This window comes from Myxocyprinus asiaticus, chromosome 20 (genome assembly GCF_019703515.2).
Source record: "Myxocyprinus asiaticus isolate MX2 ecotype Aquarium Trade chromosome 20, UBuf_Myxa_2, whole genome shotgun sequence".
NCBI lineage: Eukaryota > Metazoa > Chordata > Actinopteri > Cypriniformes > Catostomidae > Myxocyprinus > Myxocyprinus asiaticus.
In genome coordinates this window covers 34185017-34206806 of record NC_059363.1, presented here as the reverse complement: position 1 = coordinate 34206806, position 21790 = coordinate 34185017, and the positions used below count along the sequence as shown (strand labels likewise).

Genomic DNA, 21790 nt, shown 5'->3' with positions numbered 1-21790 from the left:
ATATTTGTCCTGAATCCTTTCAGATTTGGTATAGAAATGGTGCCCTGTGAACCTGAGGGTCCTAACCAAATGAATGAAAATGATGACCCTCTTTGTGAGGGCTTTCACTGGGACTCTCTGTTGGACTTCAGTCAAGTGCCTGTCCCTTCCCGCAAGCGTAGCTTGTCTGAAAGCAGTGTGGTAAAAGGTCACTCTGCTGGCACAAGCTCTCTCCTCAAAACTGTAGATCCAGTGAGGGACTCTTCTCCTAGCAGCCCCTCCCAGCAACTAAGGAGAGAAGATCTGCAGCCAAAAGGTGATCTTGAGATACAGGGTTCAAAATGGCCACCTCAGGGTCCAGTGGATGTTGAAGGAGACTGTGGTTGTACATCAGACACTGAGCTAAATGACACACAAGGAGTTGGGAAGAAACGCAGAGCACCTGGGGTAAGCTTCATACCTTCCATGTTGGTTCTAATGCAGCATCCTAACCAAAATGGAACCTCATAAGTGGCTGATTTAAAACATTCTACATAGGCAGTAGGAATGCCACAATTCTCAATATAATATTGAACTGTTCGGTACGACATCCACGGTTCAATAGGCGCTTGTGAATTGCATTTTGTCCGGTTTTGCATTTAAATAATTTCTGTGCGTTTTATTTCTCTCCGAATTGGCTCTGTTTGTGTGTGCCCATGAGCCTACGCGCTGAGATGAGGAAATGCCTCCCCACGAGTAAATATCCAATCACTATAAAGTTAGGGGGAGCTTAACCATGCTCGCAATGCTGGTGTCAGATTTCACACTTTAACACGGCGAGCGGTGAAGTGAGTCTGCAGTACGAGGAAGCACCAACGTCTTTCAAATCTGTGGTGTGGGGACATTTCGGTTTTGCCGTTGAGTATAATGCCGAGGAAGAAAAAAACGATAAACAAAAAAATGACTGTGTGCAAGCATTGTTTTACATGTGTTGCCTACTCAAATGGAAACACTTCCAACATGACTGCACATCTGCGGTGCCATCACCCAGCGATATCACTGTCTGAAAGCAGGATAGCAGAGCAGATAATACAGTCATCCAAAAAGCAACAGTCCCTCGCTGATTCTTTTGAACAGCCTTTGCAGTGGCAGTGTGCCTATGATGACTTAAAATACTGTCTAGCTAGGTGAGTCACTAGGTTTTGGAATAGAGCTAATGAGAGGCTACTACTTTTCAAATCAAACAATGATTCTAAATGATCCCTGAATAAATGAGTCATATATGTACTTGAGCTCAAATATAGTGGATGGTAATGGGTGAATAACTTATACATACATTATATCTTACAAGATAGATCTTACTATTAACTCTTTCCACTAGGATGTTTTGTCTCCAGAGATTCCTAATGAAGACAGGAAAAGTAAGAGGCAAAAGATCAAGGCTAAGAAAGGTAAGGAAACTACTTTTTATGAAACAAAACTACACCGTATTCTTTATGTTGGGTATTTCAATGTGTCTACTAATTATATTTTGCAGAACGCTGTCAAGTGGATCAGTTGCTGGCTGTATCTCTACGTGAGGAGGAGCTTGACAGTTCTCTTCAGGCAGTGGATAGCAGTCTTATTCAGGCACGTGCTGCCCTGCAAGCTGCCTATTTGGAAGTGCAGCGCCTGCTTACGGTGAAACAACAGGTGAGATCTTATTAAGTAGTGTCAACGCAGAGAAAAATTGAAAAATTTCACTGTGCTACCACTTGCTGCTTTAATTTTACACCCACTCACCTATTTCACAGGTAACCACAGAGATGAACTTCTTGAGAACCAGGCGAATTGAAATTCTACAAGGAATGCAAGGTACAGAAATTAGAAAAGGACATGTTATCGCACGTTCATTAACCTCATACATTTTATTTATAAATGGTTATTTTGGGATGGGCAAAATAATAGGAAAAAAACATTTGAAGGGTTGAATTTTCATAAATGGGGCTTCAAAGGTGAGTAGCATTAGGCTGATTGCCAATTTGCAATATGTATCAGCATTTTCATCCTGGAGTTTTCAAAGGTAAATTAAGCAACTGACAGTGATCCAAAGAAGCCAAATAATTAGCTCCCAAAATGCAGGTGTATCCCTTACAAAATGGCATCTGCAAATAGAAACAGTAATCCTTAAGTCAAACGTCACCAACAGGGTAAAGCGGGCACCACATAGTAAACTTGAGCATTTCTGTGACCCAGTTTCAACAAACTGTTCATTCTGACTTTTACAAAGTTTGAATTTAAGGCAGGGTTGGCTTTCAGAAGCCTGGGGTATCCAAGGACAATACACAAACCTTAAATACGAAGTCTGAAACGTGTTCTAAGCAATGAGTCATTGATCTTATTTCCTGCATCCAGACAAGCTCATGTTTAGTGAAAGCCAATGGATGCTTTCATTGCAGTGTCTTTGCAATTGTTAAGGTTATAATTAATGTGAAATAATATGAATCTTGTGGGAGTCATTAAGTCAAGTTATTGCTTTTAGGGCTGCCCCCTAATAGTCGACCAAACGTTATACATTTTTATAAATTAAAAATGTATTTTAAATAAAAATTCAAATGAAACTAGAAAAAAATTAAGTGCAATTAAAATGTGTGTTGTTCAACTTTTTGAAAGATGACTTTACAACAGGGCAACATCTCTTTGGAAACTAACCTACTTCACTTCACTTTTATTGTCACACAACCACATACACAAGTGCAATAGTGGGTGAAAGTCTTGGGTGCAGTTCCGAGCAACATAGCAGTCATGACAGTGATGAGACATAGATGAGACATATACAAATTTACAATAAACAGATTTGCACATCACAATTTGCATATCTAATATACACATAATTACACACAACACAATATACAAATAATAATATACAGTATACAATACACACAATATAGAATATTGTATAGTGTACAATACACACAATATAGAATACACACAATATAGAATACACATTATACAATAAAAATAGTATATATAAAATATACAGTAGGTTGTATTGTACTGTATTGACATTCAGGCTGTCAGTTGATAGTCAGTTGCCAGCGTGTTGTTAAGAGAGAATATAATTTAAGACAGTCCAGTGTGAGATAATAAGAGTAATAAAGTGCAGTGCTGATGTATATTGATTGTGAGAGATCAAGAGTTCAGAAGTCTGATTGCTTGGGGAAGCTGTCATGAAGTCAGCTGGTGCGGGTCTTGATGCTGTGATACCGCCTGCCTGATGGTAGCAGTGAGAGCAGCCCATGGCTTGGGTGGCTGGAGTCTCTGATGATCCTCTGAGCTTTTTTCACACACCGCCTGGTATATATGTCCTGGAGGGAGGGAAGCTCACCTCCGATGATGTGTCTGGCAGTTCGCACCACCCTTTGCAGGACTTTGCGGTTGTGGGCGGTGCTATTGCCATACCAGGCAGTGATGCAGCCAGTCAGGATGCTCTCTACAATGCTGGTGTAGAACCATGTGAGGATGTGGCGGTTCATTCCAAACTTCCTCAGCCGTCTCAGGAAGAAGAGGCGCTGATGAGCCTTCTTCACAGCGGCCTCAGTGTGGGCGGACCATGTGAGTTCCTCAGTGATGTGGACACCGAGGAACTTGAAGCTGCTGACTCTCTCCACCGGTGCTCCATTGATGGTGATGGGATGTGTTCTCTGTCTTTTCTCCTGAAGTCCACCACAAGCTCCTTTGTCTTGCTGACGTTGAGGGAGAAGTTGTGCTCCTGACACCAGCGTGTCAGAGTGAGCACCTCTTCTCTGTAGGCCGTTTCATCATTGTCAGTGATCAGACCTACCACCGTCATATCATCAGCAAACTTAATGATGGCATTGAAGCTATGTGTTGCCACACAGTCATGTGTGTACAGGGAATACAGGAGTGGGCTGAGAACACATCCCTGCGGGGCTCCAATGTTGAGGGTCAGTGATGAGGAGACGTTGCTGCCCATTCTAACCACCTGGCGTCTGCTTGACAGGAAGTCCAGGATCCAGCTGCACAGCGAGCTGTTTAAGCCCAGAGCCCGGAGTTTCACATAAAGTTGGAGGGCACTAAGGTGTTGAATGCTGAGCTGTAGTCTACAAACAGCATTCCCACATAAGTGTTCCTTTTTTCCAGGTGGGAGAGAGCAGTGTGTATTGTAGATGCAATAGCATCATTAGTGGAGCGGTTGTTGTGGTAAGCAAACTGCAATGGGTGAAGTGAGAGAGGCAGCACAGAGCAGATGTAATCTCTGATTAGTCTCTCAAAGCATTTGCTGATGATGGGGTTCAGAGCAACAGGATGCCAGTCATTTAAGCAAGTGATTTTGGATTGCTTTGGTACAGGCACAATGGTGGACGTTTTAAAGCATGTGGGGACCACAGGCAAGGAGAGGGAAAGGTTGAAAATGTCAGTTAAAACACCAGCCAGCTGGTTCTTGCACGCTCTGATGATGCGGCCCGGAATGGCGTCTGGATCTGCGGCTTTACGGATATTCACCCGTCGGAAGGATCGGGTTACATCCGCTACAGAGACGGAGAGTGAACTAACCTCTGTAACTTTGGCCGCGAGAGCTCTCTCCGCAAGGGCTGTGTTATTTCCCTCGAAACGAGCATAAAAAGTATTTCGCTCATCCGGGTGAGAGGCAGCGGTATTCATGATGGAGTTTTTATTCCCTTTAAAGTCCGTGATGATATTAATTCCCTGCCACATGCTTCTAGAGTTGGTGGTGTTAAACTGTCCTTCAATCTTGTCCCTGTACTGGCGTTTGGCTGCTCTGATAGTTTTGCAGAGTGCATAACTGGCTTGTTTATGCTCCTCCGCATTCCCAGAATTAAAAGCGGAGGTCCGCACATCAAGTGCAGCGCGAACATCGCTATTTATCCATGGCTTCTGGTTGGGGTAGATCCATATTGTTTTGGTCGGAACAACATCCTCTACGCACTTTCTGAAGAAACACATTACACTATCAGCGTACACCTCGATGTCCTCATCAGAGGCAGACCGGAACATCTCCCAGTCCGCGTGATCAAAACATTCTTGTAGCATAGAATCTGGTTGGTCCGACCAGCACTGGATCGTTCTGAGGGTTGGTGCTTCCTGTTTCAGTTTCTGCCTGTAAGCGGGCTGAACGAAAGAGTGGTCTGATTTGCCAAATGGTGGGCAGGGGAGGGATTTGTAGCCATCCCGGAAGGGAGAGTAGCAATGGTCCAAAACCCGGTCCCCTCGTGTGTTGAAACTGATGTGTTGGTGGTATTTTGGTCCAATTGATTTAAAATTGGCTTTGTTAAAGTCCCCGGTCACAATGAACGCAGCCTCAGGGTGCACGGTTTTCTGCTTGTTTATAATCCCATACAGTTCCTTGAGTGCCTGGTCTGTGTCGGCTTGTGGGGGGATGTACACAGCTGTGATAATGACCGCTGTGATTTCCCTCGGTAGCCAGAATGGGATGAGAAATTCCAGATCAGGAGTGCAGAAAGACTTGATAGAATGTACATTCCTGATCACACCAGGATTTGTTGACCATAAAACATAAACCACCACCTCTGCTTTTACCTGAGAGGTCTTTCGCTCTGTCCGCTTGGTGCACGGAGAACCCCCTGGGTTCGATGGCTGAATCTGGAATCTCAGCAGACATCCAAGTTTCTGTAAGGCAGATAATGCAGCAGTCCCTCATCTCTCGTTGGAAAGAGATCCACGCTCGTAGCTCGCAGAGCTTGTTGTCCAGAGACTGAACATTTGCCAGTAGAATACTGGGTAGCGGGGGTCGATTTGCGCGACGTCTTTCTGATGAAAACGCCGGCGCTCTTTCCCCTTTTCCTTCTGCTTTTCCGTGGCCGGGCTGCCCAGACAAAGGGCTCCGCCGGTGTGTTTGTAAACAGCGGGTCGGCATTAAGGAATTTAGAGTTTGGTTTTCGGTGTGCTATTGCAGAACCAATGTCCAAAAGTGTTTGTCTGTCGTAGACAATAAGGCAGACAACATCCAAGACAAAAAAAACATAGAATTGTGAGCAAAACAAACAAAAAACTGCTGTGTTGTGTCGGAGCGCGCAATGCAGCAGCCATACTCGGTACCATCTTGAGTCATAATCTGTGCATTCTCTAGCGTTCGGGTATTTTGTTGTCCAGGAAAATACATGTGTGTGAATAAATTTGTTTTGTTCCCTCCTTCACGATATATATATATATATATATCATATAGTTATATACGTTTTTTAAATGGATGACTTGGACCGAATAATTAAGAAAAGCAGCCTCTAAGTGCCCAGCATATAGATGGGAACTCCTTCAATACTGTTTTAAAAGCATCCCAGGGTGATAGCTCAAGAAGTTGGTTGAGAAAATGCCAGGAGTAAATTTATGCAAAATCTAGGCAAAGTGTGGCTACTTTGAAGATGCTAAAATATAACATTTTTTTAGTCACAACATATTCCTATATTTCCATTTCTGTTATTCCATAGTTGTTATGACTTTACTATTATTCTAAAATGTGAAAAAAATAAAGAATGAGTAAGTGACCCTAAACTTTTGAACGGTAGTGTGTGTGTGTGTGTGTGTGTGTGTGTGTGTGTGTGTGTGTGTGTGTGTGTGTGTGTGTGTGTGATATATATATATATATATATATATATATATATATATATATATATCTCAACATAAAAAGAAACATCCTCTCACTTTCAACTGCTTTTATTTTCAGCAAACTTAACATGTGTAAATATTTGTATGAACATAAAAAGATTCAACAACTAAGACATAAACTGAACAAGTTTCACAGACATGTGACTAACAGAAATGGAATAATGTGTCCCTGAACAAAGGGGGGGTCAAAATCAAAAGTAACAGTCAGTCAACTGCATTAAGTACTGCGGTGCATCTCCTCCTCAAGGACTGCACCAGATTTAACAGTTCTTGCTGTGAGATGTTACCCCACTCTTCCACCAAGGCACTTGCAAGTTCTCTGATATTTCTGGGGGGAAGGGCCCTAGCCCTCACCCTCCAATCCAACAGGTCCTAGACGTGCTCAGTGGGATTGAGATCCGGGCTCTTTGCAGGCCATGGCAGAACACTGACATTCCTGTCTTGCAGGAAATCATGCACAAAACGAGCAGTATGGCTGGTGGCATTGTCATGCTGGAGGGTCATGTCAGGATGAGCCTGCAGGAAGGGTACCACATGAGGGAGGAGGATGTCTTCCCTGTAACACACAGCATTGAGATTGCCTACAATGACAACAAGCTCAGTCCGATGGTGCTGTGACACTGCCCCAGACCATGACAGACCCTCCACCTCCAAGTCGATCCCGCTCCAGAGTACAGGCCTCAGTGTAACACTCATTCCTTCGACGATATACGCGAGTCTGACCAGCACCCCTGGTGAGACAAAACCACGACTCGTCAGTGAAGAGCACTTTTTGCCAGTCCTGTCTGGTCCAGCGAAGGTGGGTTTGTGCCCATAGGTGACGTTGTTGCCGGTGATGTCTGGTAAGGATCTGCCTTGCAACAGGCCTACAAGCCCTCAGTCCAGCCTCTCTCAGCCTATTGTGGACAGTCTGAGCACTGATGGAGGGATTGTGCATTCCTGGTGTAACTCGTTCAGTTGTTGCATCAGTTGGGCATCTTTCTTTTGGTTTTTTTCAGAGTCAGTAGAAAGGTGTCTTTAGTGTCCTAAGTGACCATAACTGACCTTAATTGTCTACCATCTGTAAGCTGTTAGTGTCTTAACGACCGTTCCACAGGTGCATGTTCATTAATTGTTTATGGTTCATTGAACAAGCATGGAAAACATTGTTTAAACCCTTTACAATAAAGATCTTTAAATTAGTTTTATCTTTAAAGATTAAATTATCTTTAAAATACAGTGTTCTGAAAAAGGGACATTTCTTTTTTTGCTGAGTTTTTATATATATATATATATATATATATATATATGTATATGTTTTGCAGTATCCAATTACATCAGCAACCCCCAGGCTGAGGGATCGGTAAATATTCTTGCTTTAGTGATTTTGCATTGAAAATTTTATTAATTTATTTAAAAAACGAAAAACTTAAATCAAATACATTTCTAAATTCAAACTGCACTCCAAATGTTACAATGTTACTTATTCTCAGGCCTGGAACGCAAACCATTTTCTGATGCCCCCCAAAATATATATATATATATATATATATATAAGTAATTAAATTTAAAATCATAAACATGCGACAACTATTCGTCTAATGGCTTAAACTAACACCTACTAGTCGACTAGAAAAATCTTTGGTCGGGGGCAGCCCTAATTGCTTTACATTGTCATGTAATGGTCAAGAAATTTATCATGCCGTTTAATAAGATCAAGTGTATACTATGGTGCAAGCACCGATGCATCAGATTTAATCATTATTGAACCATGGGAAGTTCAAGCAGATTTCCTTCATACAAACAATATTATTTCTGTTATTTTATCCACCCCTGTACGTGATATCAGAACATAATCCCAGCTTTTTTGTTGTTGGTAGTGATAATAATATTGAAATCAATATCGCTACCACAATATCAATATTTTTTTTTTTTTTTTAGGTGAATTTGAGTCGCCAGAGAGAGAGAGGAGCAATGAGGAGGTTGTGACTCCATTAGCACAAGTTTCTCAGTTTACCTCACACCCCCTTCAGCCAACCACAGCTGCCCACTCAAACTCTTCTTTCCCAACCTCCCCACTGGTTGTTAACATCAAACAAGAGCCCACCTCTCCTAATAACCTCACCTCTGAGCATGACCTTGTCAAGTGCTCCATCCCAGGACCTCATAACACCACATTTGTGCAAACAGGGTTTGCAGCTTGTCAGACAGGTAAGTTACAATCATTACATTACAGCACAAAGGTAGTCATTGCTTGCAGTATTGGATGATTGTATGTTCATCCTTATGTAATTTAATACAGATACTACCTTCAAGTACGGGATGGACCCTTCCCAAGACAGCACAGGCATGTCTTTGAGTGCAGCTCAATCTGATCATGTACTGCAGCCTTCTTGCCTCAAAGAAAGCCGACAAAGCTCTCAAGAAGGGTTAGCGAACCTTTCTTCCCCACTCATGTCTGTAACCCTCTCTCCCAAGCCGCAGTCTCTCTCTAATAACCCAGAGACTAATTCAGTTAAGCGTGTTCGGAAGTTTAAAAAGAGAAAGTACCTTAAGAAGGTAAAGGGGAACGAACAACCTGAAATCAGTGATTCTGAGCTTGATGGAGAGCAGCCCGTCTCTCGACCTTCCCGCAAGTACCGATCTCATCAGAGATCCAGTGGCACCAACACCTCACCCTCAACGCCAGAAGAGAAGGAAGAAAAAGAGGATTTGTTGATCACTGAAGCTTCAAAGAATGGACCACAGGAAACAAAGTTAGCGCCATCACCAACAAATGAAGCTCCCGACTCAGATTCCTCTGAACTGGAGATGGTGGAGCTTCCCCCGCCCTTGCCCACTGATTTTGTCAATTTAGATTCTTCAGAACCAGATGAGTTGAGGCCTGAAGAGAAGTTAAAGAAGTCAGCCACTGCGGCCAAAGATCATGCAATCACAGACCCCCAAAATCTTGCCTGCAATGAGGTCACTTCAACCAGTGAAATCAACACCTGCAGTTCAGTCAAGGCCTGTGAAAGGTAAGCATCATGGTTTGTGCTGTCACATTTAAAGCCCCGTTCACACCGCAAATGACATTGTCACTTGGTGTCGCCTAGACTCTGCGATCTGTGTCCCTGATGGGCGTTCCGACTGCTCTTGCATTAATGTTATTGGTGGACTGCACATCTGGCCTCAGTAGCTTTAGAAATTCTGATTACAGTTTATACTGCCTGCAAAACTAAGATGTCATTTAATTTGACAAGGAATCGGTTCTATTGCTTCTAAAAAAAATTATTTTGCAGGAGAAAGTGTTTTTATATAACCTGCAGCAGTGCTCAATGCATCATATCATTAAACACGATGAACGATATATCAATATATGAATCAAACTCACTCTTGCCGACACAGTGTTCCACGCATCATTTTATTAGCCCATATCCATGTATGCGTTTACAGATAATGATATAGAACAGTGAAATTGCTCACAGAAACTTTTAACTTCTCCATTTGGCCTGCACTTGCCTGCACTCGACTCCAGTATCTCACTCACTGCCTGGAGATGGATGATGTGAGCTCCTCTGTCTTCACTTGCATTGGTAGTCACTCGCGAATGTCGCTTGTCATTTGCATAAAGTTTAATTTTTCTCAACTTTTTCTTTGTCTATGTCGCCAGTGGTCACGTAGCTCGTGTTGCCTGAAGTCGTACTGCTCTCATTGAAAATGAATGGAATCGTGTCGCTTTGTCACATGATGCCACTGGCGGTGTGAATGGGGCTTAAGGGTATTTGTTTGACGTGTGGTCTGGGGTACAGTTCATGTGGATTTGCAATTGGTTTGAAAGCAATCTGCATTAAGTTGTGGACATTATCCGCTATTGATGATTGCTTTTAGGCCTAAAATTAAAATAATTTCTCATTCATCAAGCAGCTTTTTTTTTTTTTATTGCATCTCATGCCATGAAATATGGCAGACAGTTTGCAAGACAGCAAGTGCCATTCTGTGTATATTAAGTTTTGGTTATAAATGCATCCAAAGTGAATCTGGTGACTTCTCATGAGTTGCGACCTGGTCACAATGGTAATCAGCTGCCGCTAGTACTCCCGGGGTTACAAGGAGATGCAAGTCGTTGATGATGTAAAATACTACAGTGTGTAAAGAGAACTGAGGGGATGAGGTTGAACCAAACTCAGATTTTGGACCAAGATGGGTGTGAATAGTGTGAAGGAGAATTTTGATGCATGAAGGTGCTAAAAACAATCCTAATTTCTCATAGCAATGTAAACTTTTAACAGATGTCTTTTTTGTCATCAGGTGTGGTTACCTGAAAGAGTTTTTTTTTAGTTTTCAAGATTTCTCATGAATAAGATCCCTCAGCGTTCAAATATTTAATGTGTATTGGTTTATTTGGTAAAAAGAAAACAAATCCTGAAAGTTCAAAGAGATTGTTAAACAAGCATTCTTGTGTTAGGCTTTGTGGAGACCGTAGAAGACTCAACAGTTTCTGATGGGCAAGAGCTCACAGACAAAACACACAGCTGGTCTCCACAAGACATATTTATATGTGGGAATGTGACCTTTCGCACCTGACTTTATTTCATTGTCTACTGTGATTGGTGTTTCTCAGTATTGAAATCCCTCATGTTTTTATTTTTCCAGTGAAATAAAGTCCACCGCAGTGATGGAGTCCAAGGTGCCTTCAGGTATGTGACTTGCTCAAAAAACAAATAAGGCCTAAAAACTAATTTTGTTGCTAACTAACTAAAACAAAATTTTTTTTAAACCTAATATATTAGTCAAATGCCATTCTCGCACTAAATATATCGCCATTTTGACCGTTGTGAATAGTGTGATAGCAGTACATGCATTGAAATGAGTCTAGTTCTTTCCCTGCTCAATGACAGTCTTAGCTGAATGATTAAATTAGAATACTGACATGATCAGCATACAAAAATCCCCAAAGTCCCCAAATTACTTTTTAAAGGTAAGGTATTCTTAGTGCCTGCTAGTTTCTAACCTGTGCTCCTGAGAGTGGCTGCTGGAATAAGAGCCCTAAAGAATGTGCCAATTAGGCTAATATAGAAAATGAGCATGCTGCTGCTGCTTTTCTTGGGAACTTAAAACCTATATAGCTGCTTTCCTAGACAGCATTTTTAGGCATCATTGCATGTCCAAACGATCAAACCTTCTCAGATGTGAAATGCAGTGTAAAAAGGCTTTGTGCGTGTTTCTACTAAAAAAAAAGATATCATTTCAACCTCACCGATAGTAAAAGGTGATCTCATTTTTTTTTTTTTTAAAGCATAACACTAAAAATATTGTTTTATTTATTTTTTAAATAAAAAAAGAAGTTCCTTGTGCAGAAATAAGTCTGAATTTATAATTGCTTGAATTCCATGTAGTCGAGGAAGTGTGTAGAACCATTTCCAAGCAGTTTTAGTCAATCACTCAACTTATTGAAAGATCAGTAAAAAAGTATTTTAAAACATGTATTTTTTGTACTGTGTACTTCACAGCAAAGTAAAACTAATATTTGTTAAATGTAATTAATGTGTAGAAAATACACATCTACACACTTATACCTTTCATAGTGTTAATGTTTCACTCAAATAACCGATATCCACATGTTGGTGTGTTATCAGATATGTCAGATCGAGGAGAGGAGGTGTTGCCTACAGAAGGCGAGTTTGAAGGCCATAAGGAGGCAGTGAATGGAATACAGATCCATAATGGACTGCTGTACACCTGCTCCGGGGACCGCACAATACGTGCTTTTAGCCTGACTGTAAGACTCTTATGCATCTGTTCTATTAAGTGGGGGTTATGTTAGCAGATGCCATGCTTTTTAAAATACACCACAGGATATAAAAACAAAGTGATCTTTTAATGTAACTCCAAAGTAGGTATCTGGCAGAGGTCTCATTGATCTTTCATTATTCTTTGTGTAGAGTCGTAAGTGTGTGGCTGTGTTTGAGGGTCACAGCAACAAAATAAACTGCCTGTTGGTGTCGTCTGGAGCAGAACTGCAACAGTGTCTGTACTCAGGATCAAGTGACCAGACCATCCGCTGTTACAGCCTCAAGGTACTTGTGCCCAATCTATATTACTTGTGATGTATTAAAGGGGTAGTTCACCCAAAAATGATTTTTTTGTGGAACATAAAATTAGATGTCAACTCTGCTCATTTCCATACAATAAAAGTGGACTGTCATTTACACTGTGAAGCTCCAAAAAAGTGCTATCAAAGTATCCATACAAAGCCGTGCATTATATTCTGCATGCAGAATATAAATCATATAATGAATAAGTCTGCTGAAACCATTAGATGGCATTGTGTGAGGAACAGACCGCAATTTAAGACTTTACTCAGTCGTTACAATATAATTGTTTTCAGATGTCTTGCTGTAATGTCACAAAATGTACAACTATTTCTAATTGTCATCTTCAGACAACAGAGTGTCTGGAACAGCTGTCTCTCCCAGACCGAGTGCTCTGTCTTCATAACCGTTGGAAAATTCTCTATGCCGGTCTGGCCAACGGCTCTGTCATCACCTTCAGTCTCAGGGTATGAAGTGTTTAATGATCAGCACGATTCAGGTGGCAAACGAGCCTCATAAAGTGGGATAAATTTGGACAAGCTTGCTATTAGTCTGATCTGTTATCTGTGGAGGTGGATTATTGATCAGCTGAGAACTGAGATCTTGGTGTAATTTACACTTTTCTTGTCTCCTGCAGAACAATAAGCTGTTGGATGTTTTTGAGTGCCATGGCCCACGGGCCGTGAGTTGCCTGGCGACAGCTCAGGAAGGGGCTCGGCGTGTGCTGTTGGTCGGCTCCTACGACACCACGATCAGCGTTAGAGATGCTAAAAATGGCCTACTGTTGCGTACTCTAGAGGGCCACACTAAAACTGTGCTCTGTATGAAGGTCTGATTATGGTCAAAGAAGCAGCACCACATTTACATGTTTCCAAACCATTGTAAAGAATTTCCTTTGCATGAAGCATGTAACATCTACCTCTAAGCTTACATTTTATCTGTTGTTTCACCGCAGGTGGTGAATGATTTGGTGTTCAGTGGCTCAAGTGACCAGTCTGTACATGCACATAATATACATGTAAGTTTCTCATTCCAGGGTTATTGTAGTTTTTATTTTTGATTTATTTTTTACTTTTATTTTAGTGTTTTCTATTTTGATTAGTTGTCGTTTTTCTGTATATTTAGGGCTCTATTTTCATGAGCGCGCAAAGCGCAGCGCTACGCACAACGACCGTACCCAACGTCTTATCCAATTTCCGTGAGCATGCTAATTCTAATCGCAATTTTCGTGTCAGTGCAAAGCGCAAGTGGCCGTGGGTGTGAGTGTTTTCCTGAGAAATAGGTAATTGTGGGAAGATGTTTGAAAACCAGGTCTTATCTCAGCGCAAAGTTTAAACTCAGTTCCTGCATTTGCAGTTTGGAGATTCCACCAGCAGGCTGTAATAAAGTTAATGTCCAAACTATAACAGTATAGTGGAACATGAAAATATGTCCCTGAAGATCAGAGTTGTAGCTGTCTTATAGGAAACAAAGATTTATGAGATTTGTGTTAAACTGTCTATAGGTCATGGTTTATTTTTCAATTATTATTATTATGTTTAAATTTACAATTGTATTTGTGATCTAATTTGCAATAGAATTTTTCCACCTGGTGTCGTAGAGTGATTAAGTCATTGCAAAATGGGCCGGTGGAAGTTGGAGAGAGTAAAATGTTTTTTAATTGGTATGATTTTTTTTGACCTTATTATTTTTAATATGTTTTTTAGTTTGAAGTTTAGTTTCAATTTAGAAATATTTTTTGGTTTAATTTTTTCGTGTTTTAATAAATGAATTTAATTTTTCAAAATAGACCAGTGCAGTGCGTGCCGATACATTCACCATTAATACAAGCCATGATTTGTATGTTAGTAGATGAAAATAATTAATAATACTTACATTCTCGGGGGCCTGGGTTGCTCAGCAAGTAAAGACGCTGACTACCACACCTGGAGTTGCAAGTTCGAATCCAGGACGTGCTGAGTGACTCCAGTCAGGCTTCCTAAGCAACCAATTGGCCCGGTTGCTAGGGTGGGTAGAGTCACGTTGGGTTAACCTCCTCGTGGTCGCCATAATGTGGTTCTCGCTCTCAGTGGGGTGCGTGGTGAGTTGCGCATGTGTGCTGCGGAGAATAGCATGAAGCCTCTACACGTGCTAAGTCTCCGCGGTAACGTGCTCAACAAGCCACGTGATAAGATGCACGGATTGACGGTCTCAGATGCGGAGGTAATTGAGATTTATCCTCCACCACCCGGATTGAGGCGAGTCACTACACCACCACGAGAACTTAAGAGCACACTGGGAATTGGGCATTCCAAACTGGGGAGAAATAATAATACATACATTCTCTGTCATTTAACAGAGTGTACATCCAAATTCTGACAAGAATCAAATTATTTATGCGTATAAAAGGAACGTGTCACTATCATAGAAATATGCCTGACAATCAAGGATGCAGTAGGCTAAATGCATAAAAGAACATAATTTTCAGTTCTTCTAATTCTTTGCATACAGTCCATTTACTCTACCAATTTCTTATGTATGTGCTGTCGTTGTTTATAACGCTGGTGCTTGAGGGAATTAATTATATAATAGGATGCAGACAGTGGAATAAGCGGAGAAAACGTCAGAATTAAATTGCACTTGATCCAGTGTATTTGCGAGTTGCGCCACTTGCACCTAGACTTTGTGTATGCTTGCACGAACATGCCAAAACTTCATGGCCATGCCCATTGACTTTGCGCTTTTGACTTATGTCATAGCAGTGTGCTTAACCTTAGAGCTCTTAAAATAGGGCCCTTAGTTTTTTAGTTTTAGTATTTTAGGGCTTTATGTGTTAACTGATCATTTAAATATGAATATCAGCATTAACTTTCTCTGGGCCACCTAGTGTTTTCACTGTCTAGTTGCATTTTCATGTTTAATGAAGGTTGAAGTTTCATATTTTAATATATAATGTGTAAGTGCCTTGTTTGTATCTAACTCAATTCTATATATCTGGCTGAACAGACAGGAGAACTGGTGAGGATCTATAAGGGTCACAGTCATGCCGTCACTGTGGTGGCCATATTGGGAAAGGTGATGGTCACTGCATGCCTGGACAAACTGGTCCGTGTGTACGAGCTCCAGGTACAAATTATATATTTGTCGAAAACTATTTCAGCACTAGCTTGACAGTGTTGCGATGATACAATGCATTGTTTTGCTTGTTATTAACTATTTTTATGACATTAACCAAATTACTGGTGTTTCCAGTCTCATGACAGACTCCAGGTGTATGGAGGACATTCAGATATGGTGATGTGTATGGTCATCCACAAGAGCATGGTGAGTATATCTATGAAACATCTCCCTTGAGATCTTATTGAGATCCAATAACAGATTCCATAAATCTCTTTAAATTGCTTTACAAGTATTGATTATTTGCTATGTATTCAATTGATCATCAAAATAAGGCAGTGCTGGTTTGTCTGTTGCAGATCTACACAGGCTGCTATAATGGCAGTGTGCGAGCTGTCAGATTGAACCTGATCCATAACTACCGCTGCTGGGTTAGACACAGGCTTAAACATACCTTCTTGGTTAGTAATAAGTTGGTAATAAATAATGTAGTTTGTAATAATAAATCTGTTGCCTGACTCTTTCAGTGGTACGGCTGTACATTAATCTTTGGCGTGATGGAGCACTTGCAGCAGCACCTGCTGGACGACCACACCAAACAGCAGACGTTTAAATGCCGCTGGAGAAACTGCGACTCCTTCTTCACCACCCGCAATGGCTCCAAACAGGTACAACAACAAACGTTCAATGTTTTTTCACACTCCTAATGCAGATTTTAAAGGAATATTCCAGGTTCAATACAAGTTAAGCTCAATCAACAGCATTTATTTGTTTTGTCTCGTCCCTCCTTTTCTTTAAAAAAAGCAAAAATATAAGGGTGCTATATGTAATATGTTTACTGTACTAAATCATAAAATGACCATAATATGTCATTAGAGAATTAGGAAACATGCTAAGTTGAAATACTGGCTTCTTTGATAACAATGCTACAGCCAGTATATTCTACTTTGAAGTTTCCATTTCGGGCCGGAATTTGTGATTATGTTTTGGCCTGTGTGATCCCGCCCACACGTTTGCAGACAAACAACACTGCATGCTGCAGCCATGGAAGCCAGCATACAAACTGGATCAGAGATAACATTTTCCGACCTAAAAAGCCTCGCCATCCGTCTAAAAACCACCATGACCAGAGGCATAGTAAAACAAGGATAAATATTGGAGATGCCTTTGGAAGATGGAGACCGCTTAAAGCCCAGAAATCCTTTAAAACAGATGCTGAGTTGACTAATTTGCATGTCAACATTCTGGCAACCCACATGAGCTTCGAGTCTGGGGCGGGGCAGACAACTCTCCAATATTTTGAATTTGGAATGCAGTACCCATTTCAAGTGCTTGTTGTCAATCTTACATATAGCACCTTTAAGTTACAGTGAATCACTTAAAATGGAAGTGAATGTGGCCAGTTTTTGGAGGACCAAAGGCGAAAATTTGAAGCTTGTAATTTTATAAAAAAATATTCTGTTAAAACTCATGTATTATTTGAGCTGTAAAGTTGTTTAAATTGTAATTTTTACAGTCGTTTTAGGGTTTGTTGACATTACATCGTCATGGCAACAAAGTTGTAAAATTGGCTATAACTTTAAACAGAAAAGGTTAGTATGTGATTTTATCACACTTAAATCATGTTTACACGCATACTGTCTATGTCTTGTGGCTATACTTTTGAAAAAGTTAGTATTTTAATGTTAAAAAATTGGCCCCCATGTTTTTTTGTTTTGTTTAAGAAAACAAGGAGGGGCAAGTCAAAATAAATTTTTGCGATAATCAATATTTTGCCACAGATGCTTTTGATTTTGCTTAACTTGTATTGGTGTACGGTGCGAAGGCGCCTTTGAGAAAGTGCGAGCGCGAGGCTATCGACTGTGTTCTGCGACTGCTACCAGGTCACTGAATAACATATAACATGTAAGGGCAGCTGGTGGAGTTTCTGGTGCCCCCTTGGGTGTGATTGTGCACCCCTAGGGAGTTGGTGCCCTACGCACACTGCGTAATTAGAGATCGTCTGATATTATTTTTTTATTTATTTTTTTATATTTTTACTGATATGATACTGATTATTTGTATGTTTACATATCCGTTAACCGAGATGCAGAACTGATTTTTTTATTATATCTTTATTTTACAGAGAAACGGTGCAAATATGTTATATTACAATAATAACATACCATGCTTTTATATAATAATTACAACAACAAAAATAATAATAGGCAAAATAAATTGACAACATCTGATTTCAAACGGAGAACAGAAATAAATGTTGAGTCATTACATGAATGTAATCTTCCATTTTTAAACTACGGTTTAAAGGTTTAGGTGTTGTTTAATAGCTAAAGGCAAATAGTTAGCTGGAATAAGTAAACATTCTCAGGAAAGTGAAAAACAAAAATACATTGCTGCTACTACAGAGTCCATCTGAAATGGCATCAGAATTATTAATAATGTTTCATCGGTCTCTTTAGCAGCTGCCTCATGAAACACCTGCTGACAGAGCTTACATTTTTTGTTTTACAGTGAGCAGCACATCTGTAGTCTGTCTTGCAGCAAATGACACACAAATCTCATCAATGCTCTCATTTTAGACATGTTTATTGTGACACGAGTACTTTGCCCCATGAATGTCTATGCGTTTATACGAAACTTTTACTCTAACGGTGGCATGGAGATAATTTCCACAGAGCTGTAATTGTGTATATGACTCATAGCTGTGTAAATGTTACATCTATTTGTAAGTTTAAAGGGGAATAACTGTCCATTAGAGGTCGACCAAGAGTGGATTTTGCAGATACGAAAACTAAGTTGGTGGAAAAGGCTGATAATCGATTAATCAACCTATAATCGACCGATTGTTTTTTGCACTGCAATTGTATTGAAAAGATTGGGATATTCATTAAAATTTCTCCTTTTATGTTTCACAGAAGAAAGACATACATACATGCGTGGAATGACATACTGTATAATAAATAAAGACTACTCCTTAAACTGTTGCTCTGGAAGTTAAGTAGACTACTACTAGCTTGAAAATGGCAGGACACCATTTATTTGGAGCTGAATGCACAGTCCAGTGCAAACACAATGCAAAATTAAGTTTCAAGTTAATGTTTACATTTATGCAGTTGCTCGAAAACCAACACAAGACAATTGATTTTTGACTTCCGCATTACGTAGGTGAACAAATAAGTCATAATTGCCCAATAAACAGAATTGCATCTGCTCCTTTGATAGCAGAAAAATGTTTGAGCATCCTACTTTGATTTGCCAGCATTTCTCAACAAAAAGTTATTAATCTCAAAGACTGTCTGTGTGAAAGCGACTGTTTACATTGTTCTAAATCTTTTTAAATTTTGTGATTTTATGTAATTTTATGAAATGTCTTTTTGTTTTTTGCCAAATAGTGGTGTGTAATATATATATATATATATATATATATTTATTTTCTCTCTGATTTGTATTTTAAGCATTGACATGAATCTTGTCTTTTGTAGGTGGTTCATTCTCACATGCAGAAACACGTCGAGGAAGACAGTAACATGGAGACATAAGGGGCCAAGGGACTCTTTTCCCATATTGGGAATGTCTCATTAAGCCCTCACCAGAGGAGCCCTGTTCATGGGCATGTTTTTATATGAGCCATCAGCTACCAATAACTCCCACTTAGATGAAAGAAAAGATGGCAGTAATGGTTTAATCCTACTGAGAAATTAGTTTTATGTAAAGCAAAACAGTGTCCTTAAAAAAACAATCTAGAGAGGTTTGTAGATAATTGTTGCATCGGAGATTTATATATATATATATATATATATATATATATATATATATATATATATATATATATATATATATATATATGAAAATGTCCTTCTCGCTAAGTGGAGTTATTGGTATTCTGATTATTAGAGGAAGTAATTTACCTTTGTCTCCTCTTTTTCACTTCACTCTATCAGAAGTGTAGAGTGTGCTCGATTCTTTTATACTGACATGCCATTGCTCTGATACTGTCCTGCAAGGGATGAATTTCTGCGCTATTAGAGTCCTCCTATATTTTGTCTTTCGTCTGATCATACACTGTATTGTCAGCTCTGAGATTTACTGACCAAATAAAGATGACTGAAAGAAACAAACTGTGAGAAACATTTGGGTACCATTATAGCAGAAGAGTTGCTGCAGCTCCCTCAGCGCAACGCATATAGCTCAGAATTGTGTCTGTATGGCTTTAAAGATGCTTCTGATCTAGAGTGTTTTAAGAAAGCATGATATTTGTGTCTCGTTGAGCAACTAGATTGTATTTTTGGACATTGCAGTCTTTTTTTAATAAAGGCCATCTCTTCCTCATGTTGCATCAGTTTTTTCCCCTAACAGTTTCATGGTATTATAGCTACACCCAACATTTCAGTCTGGTTTCCAAATACAAAAGCTGCTTTAGTCAAGTTGTGTCTGGTGGTTTTATTTGTTTTTTCTTTTTCTTTCTGTTAGTGTTCATTTATATGTAATTGTTTGAGTGGTTTCATGGTTTCCTCACTATTTTATTAGGCTATTTTTTTTTTTTTTTTTGGACTCTATGTGGTTGCTCACCAAAGGTGAAGCAAAGTTGAAGGATTCAGGCGTGCCATAATTAAGACTGTGGTTGAAATGTGTTTGCTGTGCTGTTGACACAGTGACAGTTGGTGTGTGTAAGCCTTTGAGAACATAGATTAATGTGTTTTATGGGTTAGTACAAGATTTTTTTTTTTTTTTTTTTTACTTATTGTTTTCCTGTTGTGAAGGATTGGGTTTGTTTGTTTTCACAGTTGAGAGTATTCTGTATGGGCTTTTGTGCCATTGGGGTGTGTAGTTTTATGAAAGTACAGGTGGGCAGGGTGGCACATAGCCAAGTGCACTCCACTCTGCAGGAGAAGACTTTTATTTTGCTGTTTGAGTATGGAAGTTGCATGGGAGGTCAACATGGGAGGTGTTTTTATGCCGTTGGGAGCGTTTTACCTACCATGCCATAATCCTCAATCTATTACCAGCACACAAATACAAAAATGCCTACGTTAGTATAATATAAACTGCTAACATTTGGTTACATCTTAATTTCATAAAGATGTGATTTCACAGCTTTCTAATAGTAGGTTTTATAGAAAGTAACAATATCTCTGGACATTGAAGGTAGAACATTTTTTCTCCCTTTATGTGTTTTATTTTAAACTATAAGTGGTCACTTGAGGTTTGTTTTTTGGTCAAATTGTGATAGATACATAGCTTGTTATTCCACCCATTCATAACCTTTGAAAATGCAACTCAGCTCTTTAGCTATAATTGTGTGTTGCTGAGGAAAGAATGCAGTCAATCTCTTACCTGGTATTCCCAAGTTTCTCACATTTGTTCATTTCAAATGCTGTTAAATTGTTATCGACTTTTTGTACGCAAATGCTTTTTGAAAAAAAAAAAAATGCAATAAAAGGCAAAAATTGTCTAATATTTTTCAGCATCTTTTATCCAATGAGGACATCTGTTTAAAACATTTTCTGCTTTTAAACTTTGAGAGGTCAGACTCCCATAACAGAGGTTATATTTCAGTAAAGCATTTGGCACTTTCCACAGTTAGGGTACTATTAGAGTCCCATTACTTTGCATCAAGGCACAAATTCTATCTTCTTTAGAGAGAACTTTTCAACTATTAGTTGTGTTAGATAATCTTATTTTAACATTGCAAAAAAAATTCTATTTTAAAACATATCAAATGTCCTCCCACCAATTAAAATCAATTGGACCCTGTCTACACAGTTTAATAAAATGGAGACAAATTCTAACACAATTTCAATCTCAACCTTACAAAAATTATTGCAAGAATAATTGTCAAACATTTTTTTTTTTTTTTTTTATCAATAACTATAGTACAAACCAATAAATAGTCCCAAGCTAGCAAGCCTCTACTTGAAGGACAGCTTAATTTAGGGTAAATCGGCAACTTTGTTATCCATTCTGTAATTTCCTTTGTTATTCTCTTTATATATATATATATATATATATATATATATATATATATATATATATATATA

At 39.5% G+C, this 21790-nt stretch overlaps 1 protein-coding gene across 6 annotated transcripts in view; it reads left to right on the top strand.

Moving 5' to 3' along the window:
* The window catches only part of LOC127411212 (zinc finger protein 106-like), a 35423-nt gene extending 14216 nt beyond the window's left edge, over window positions 1-21207 (top strand). For all 6 annotated transcript variants that reach the window (XM_051646611.1, XM_051646609.1, XM_051646610.1 and 3 more), the window contains 17 exons: window positions 24-426; window positions 1340-1409; window positions 1496-1650; window positions 1752-1812; window positions 8524-8793; window positions 8885-9599; window positions 11218-11261; window positions 12201-12343; window positions 12507-12641; window positions 13007-13123; window positions 13294-13485; window positions 13612-13674; window positions 15642-15761; window positions 15888-15959; window positions 16112-16183; window positions 16280-16420; window positions 19235-21207. In XM_051646611.1, coding sequence (XP_051502571.1) covers window positions 24-426; window positions 1340-1409; window positions 1496-1650; window positions 1752-1812; window positions 8524-8793; window positions 8885-9599; window positions 11218-11261; window positions 12201-12343; window positions 12507-12641; window positions 13007-13123; window positions 13294-13485; window positions 13612-13674; window positions 15642-15761; window positions 15888-15959; window positions 16112-16183; window positions 16280-16420; window positions 19235-19291 — 2830 coding nt within the window. In that variant the 3' untranslated portion in view covers window positions 19292-21207. The remainder of the gene's footprint in view (window positions 1-23; window positions 427-1339; window positions 1410-1495; window positions 1651-1751; window positions 1813-8523; window positions 8794-8884; window positions 9600-11217; window positions 11262-12200; window positions 12344-12506; window positions 12642-13006; window positions 13124-13293; window positions 13486-13611; window positions 13675-15641; window positions 15762-15887; window positions 15960-16111; window positions 16184-16279; window positions 16421-19234) is intronic.
* Window positions 21208-21790: the final 583 nt, after the last annotated feature.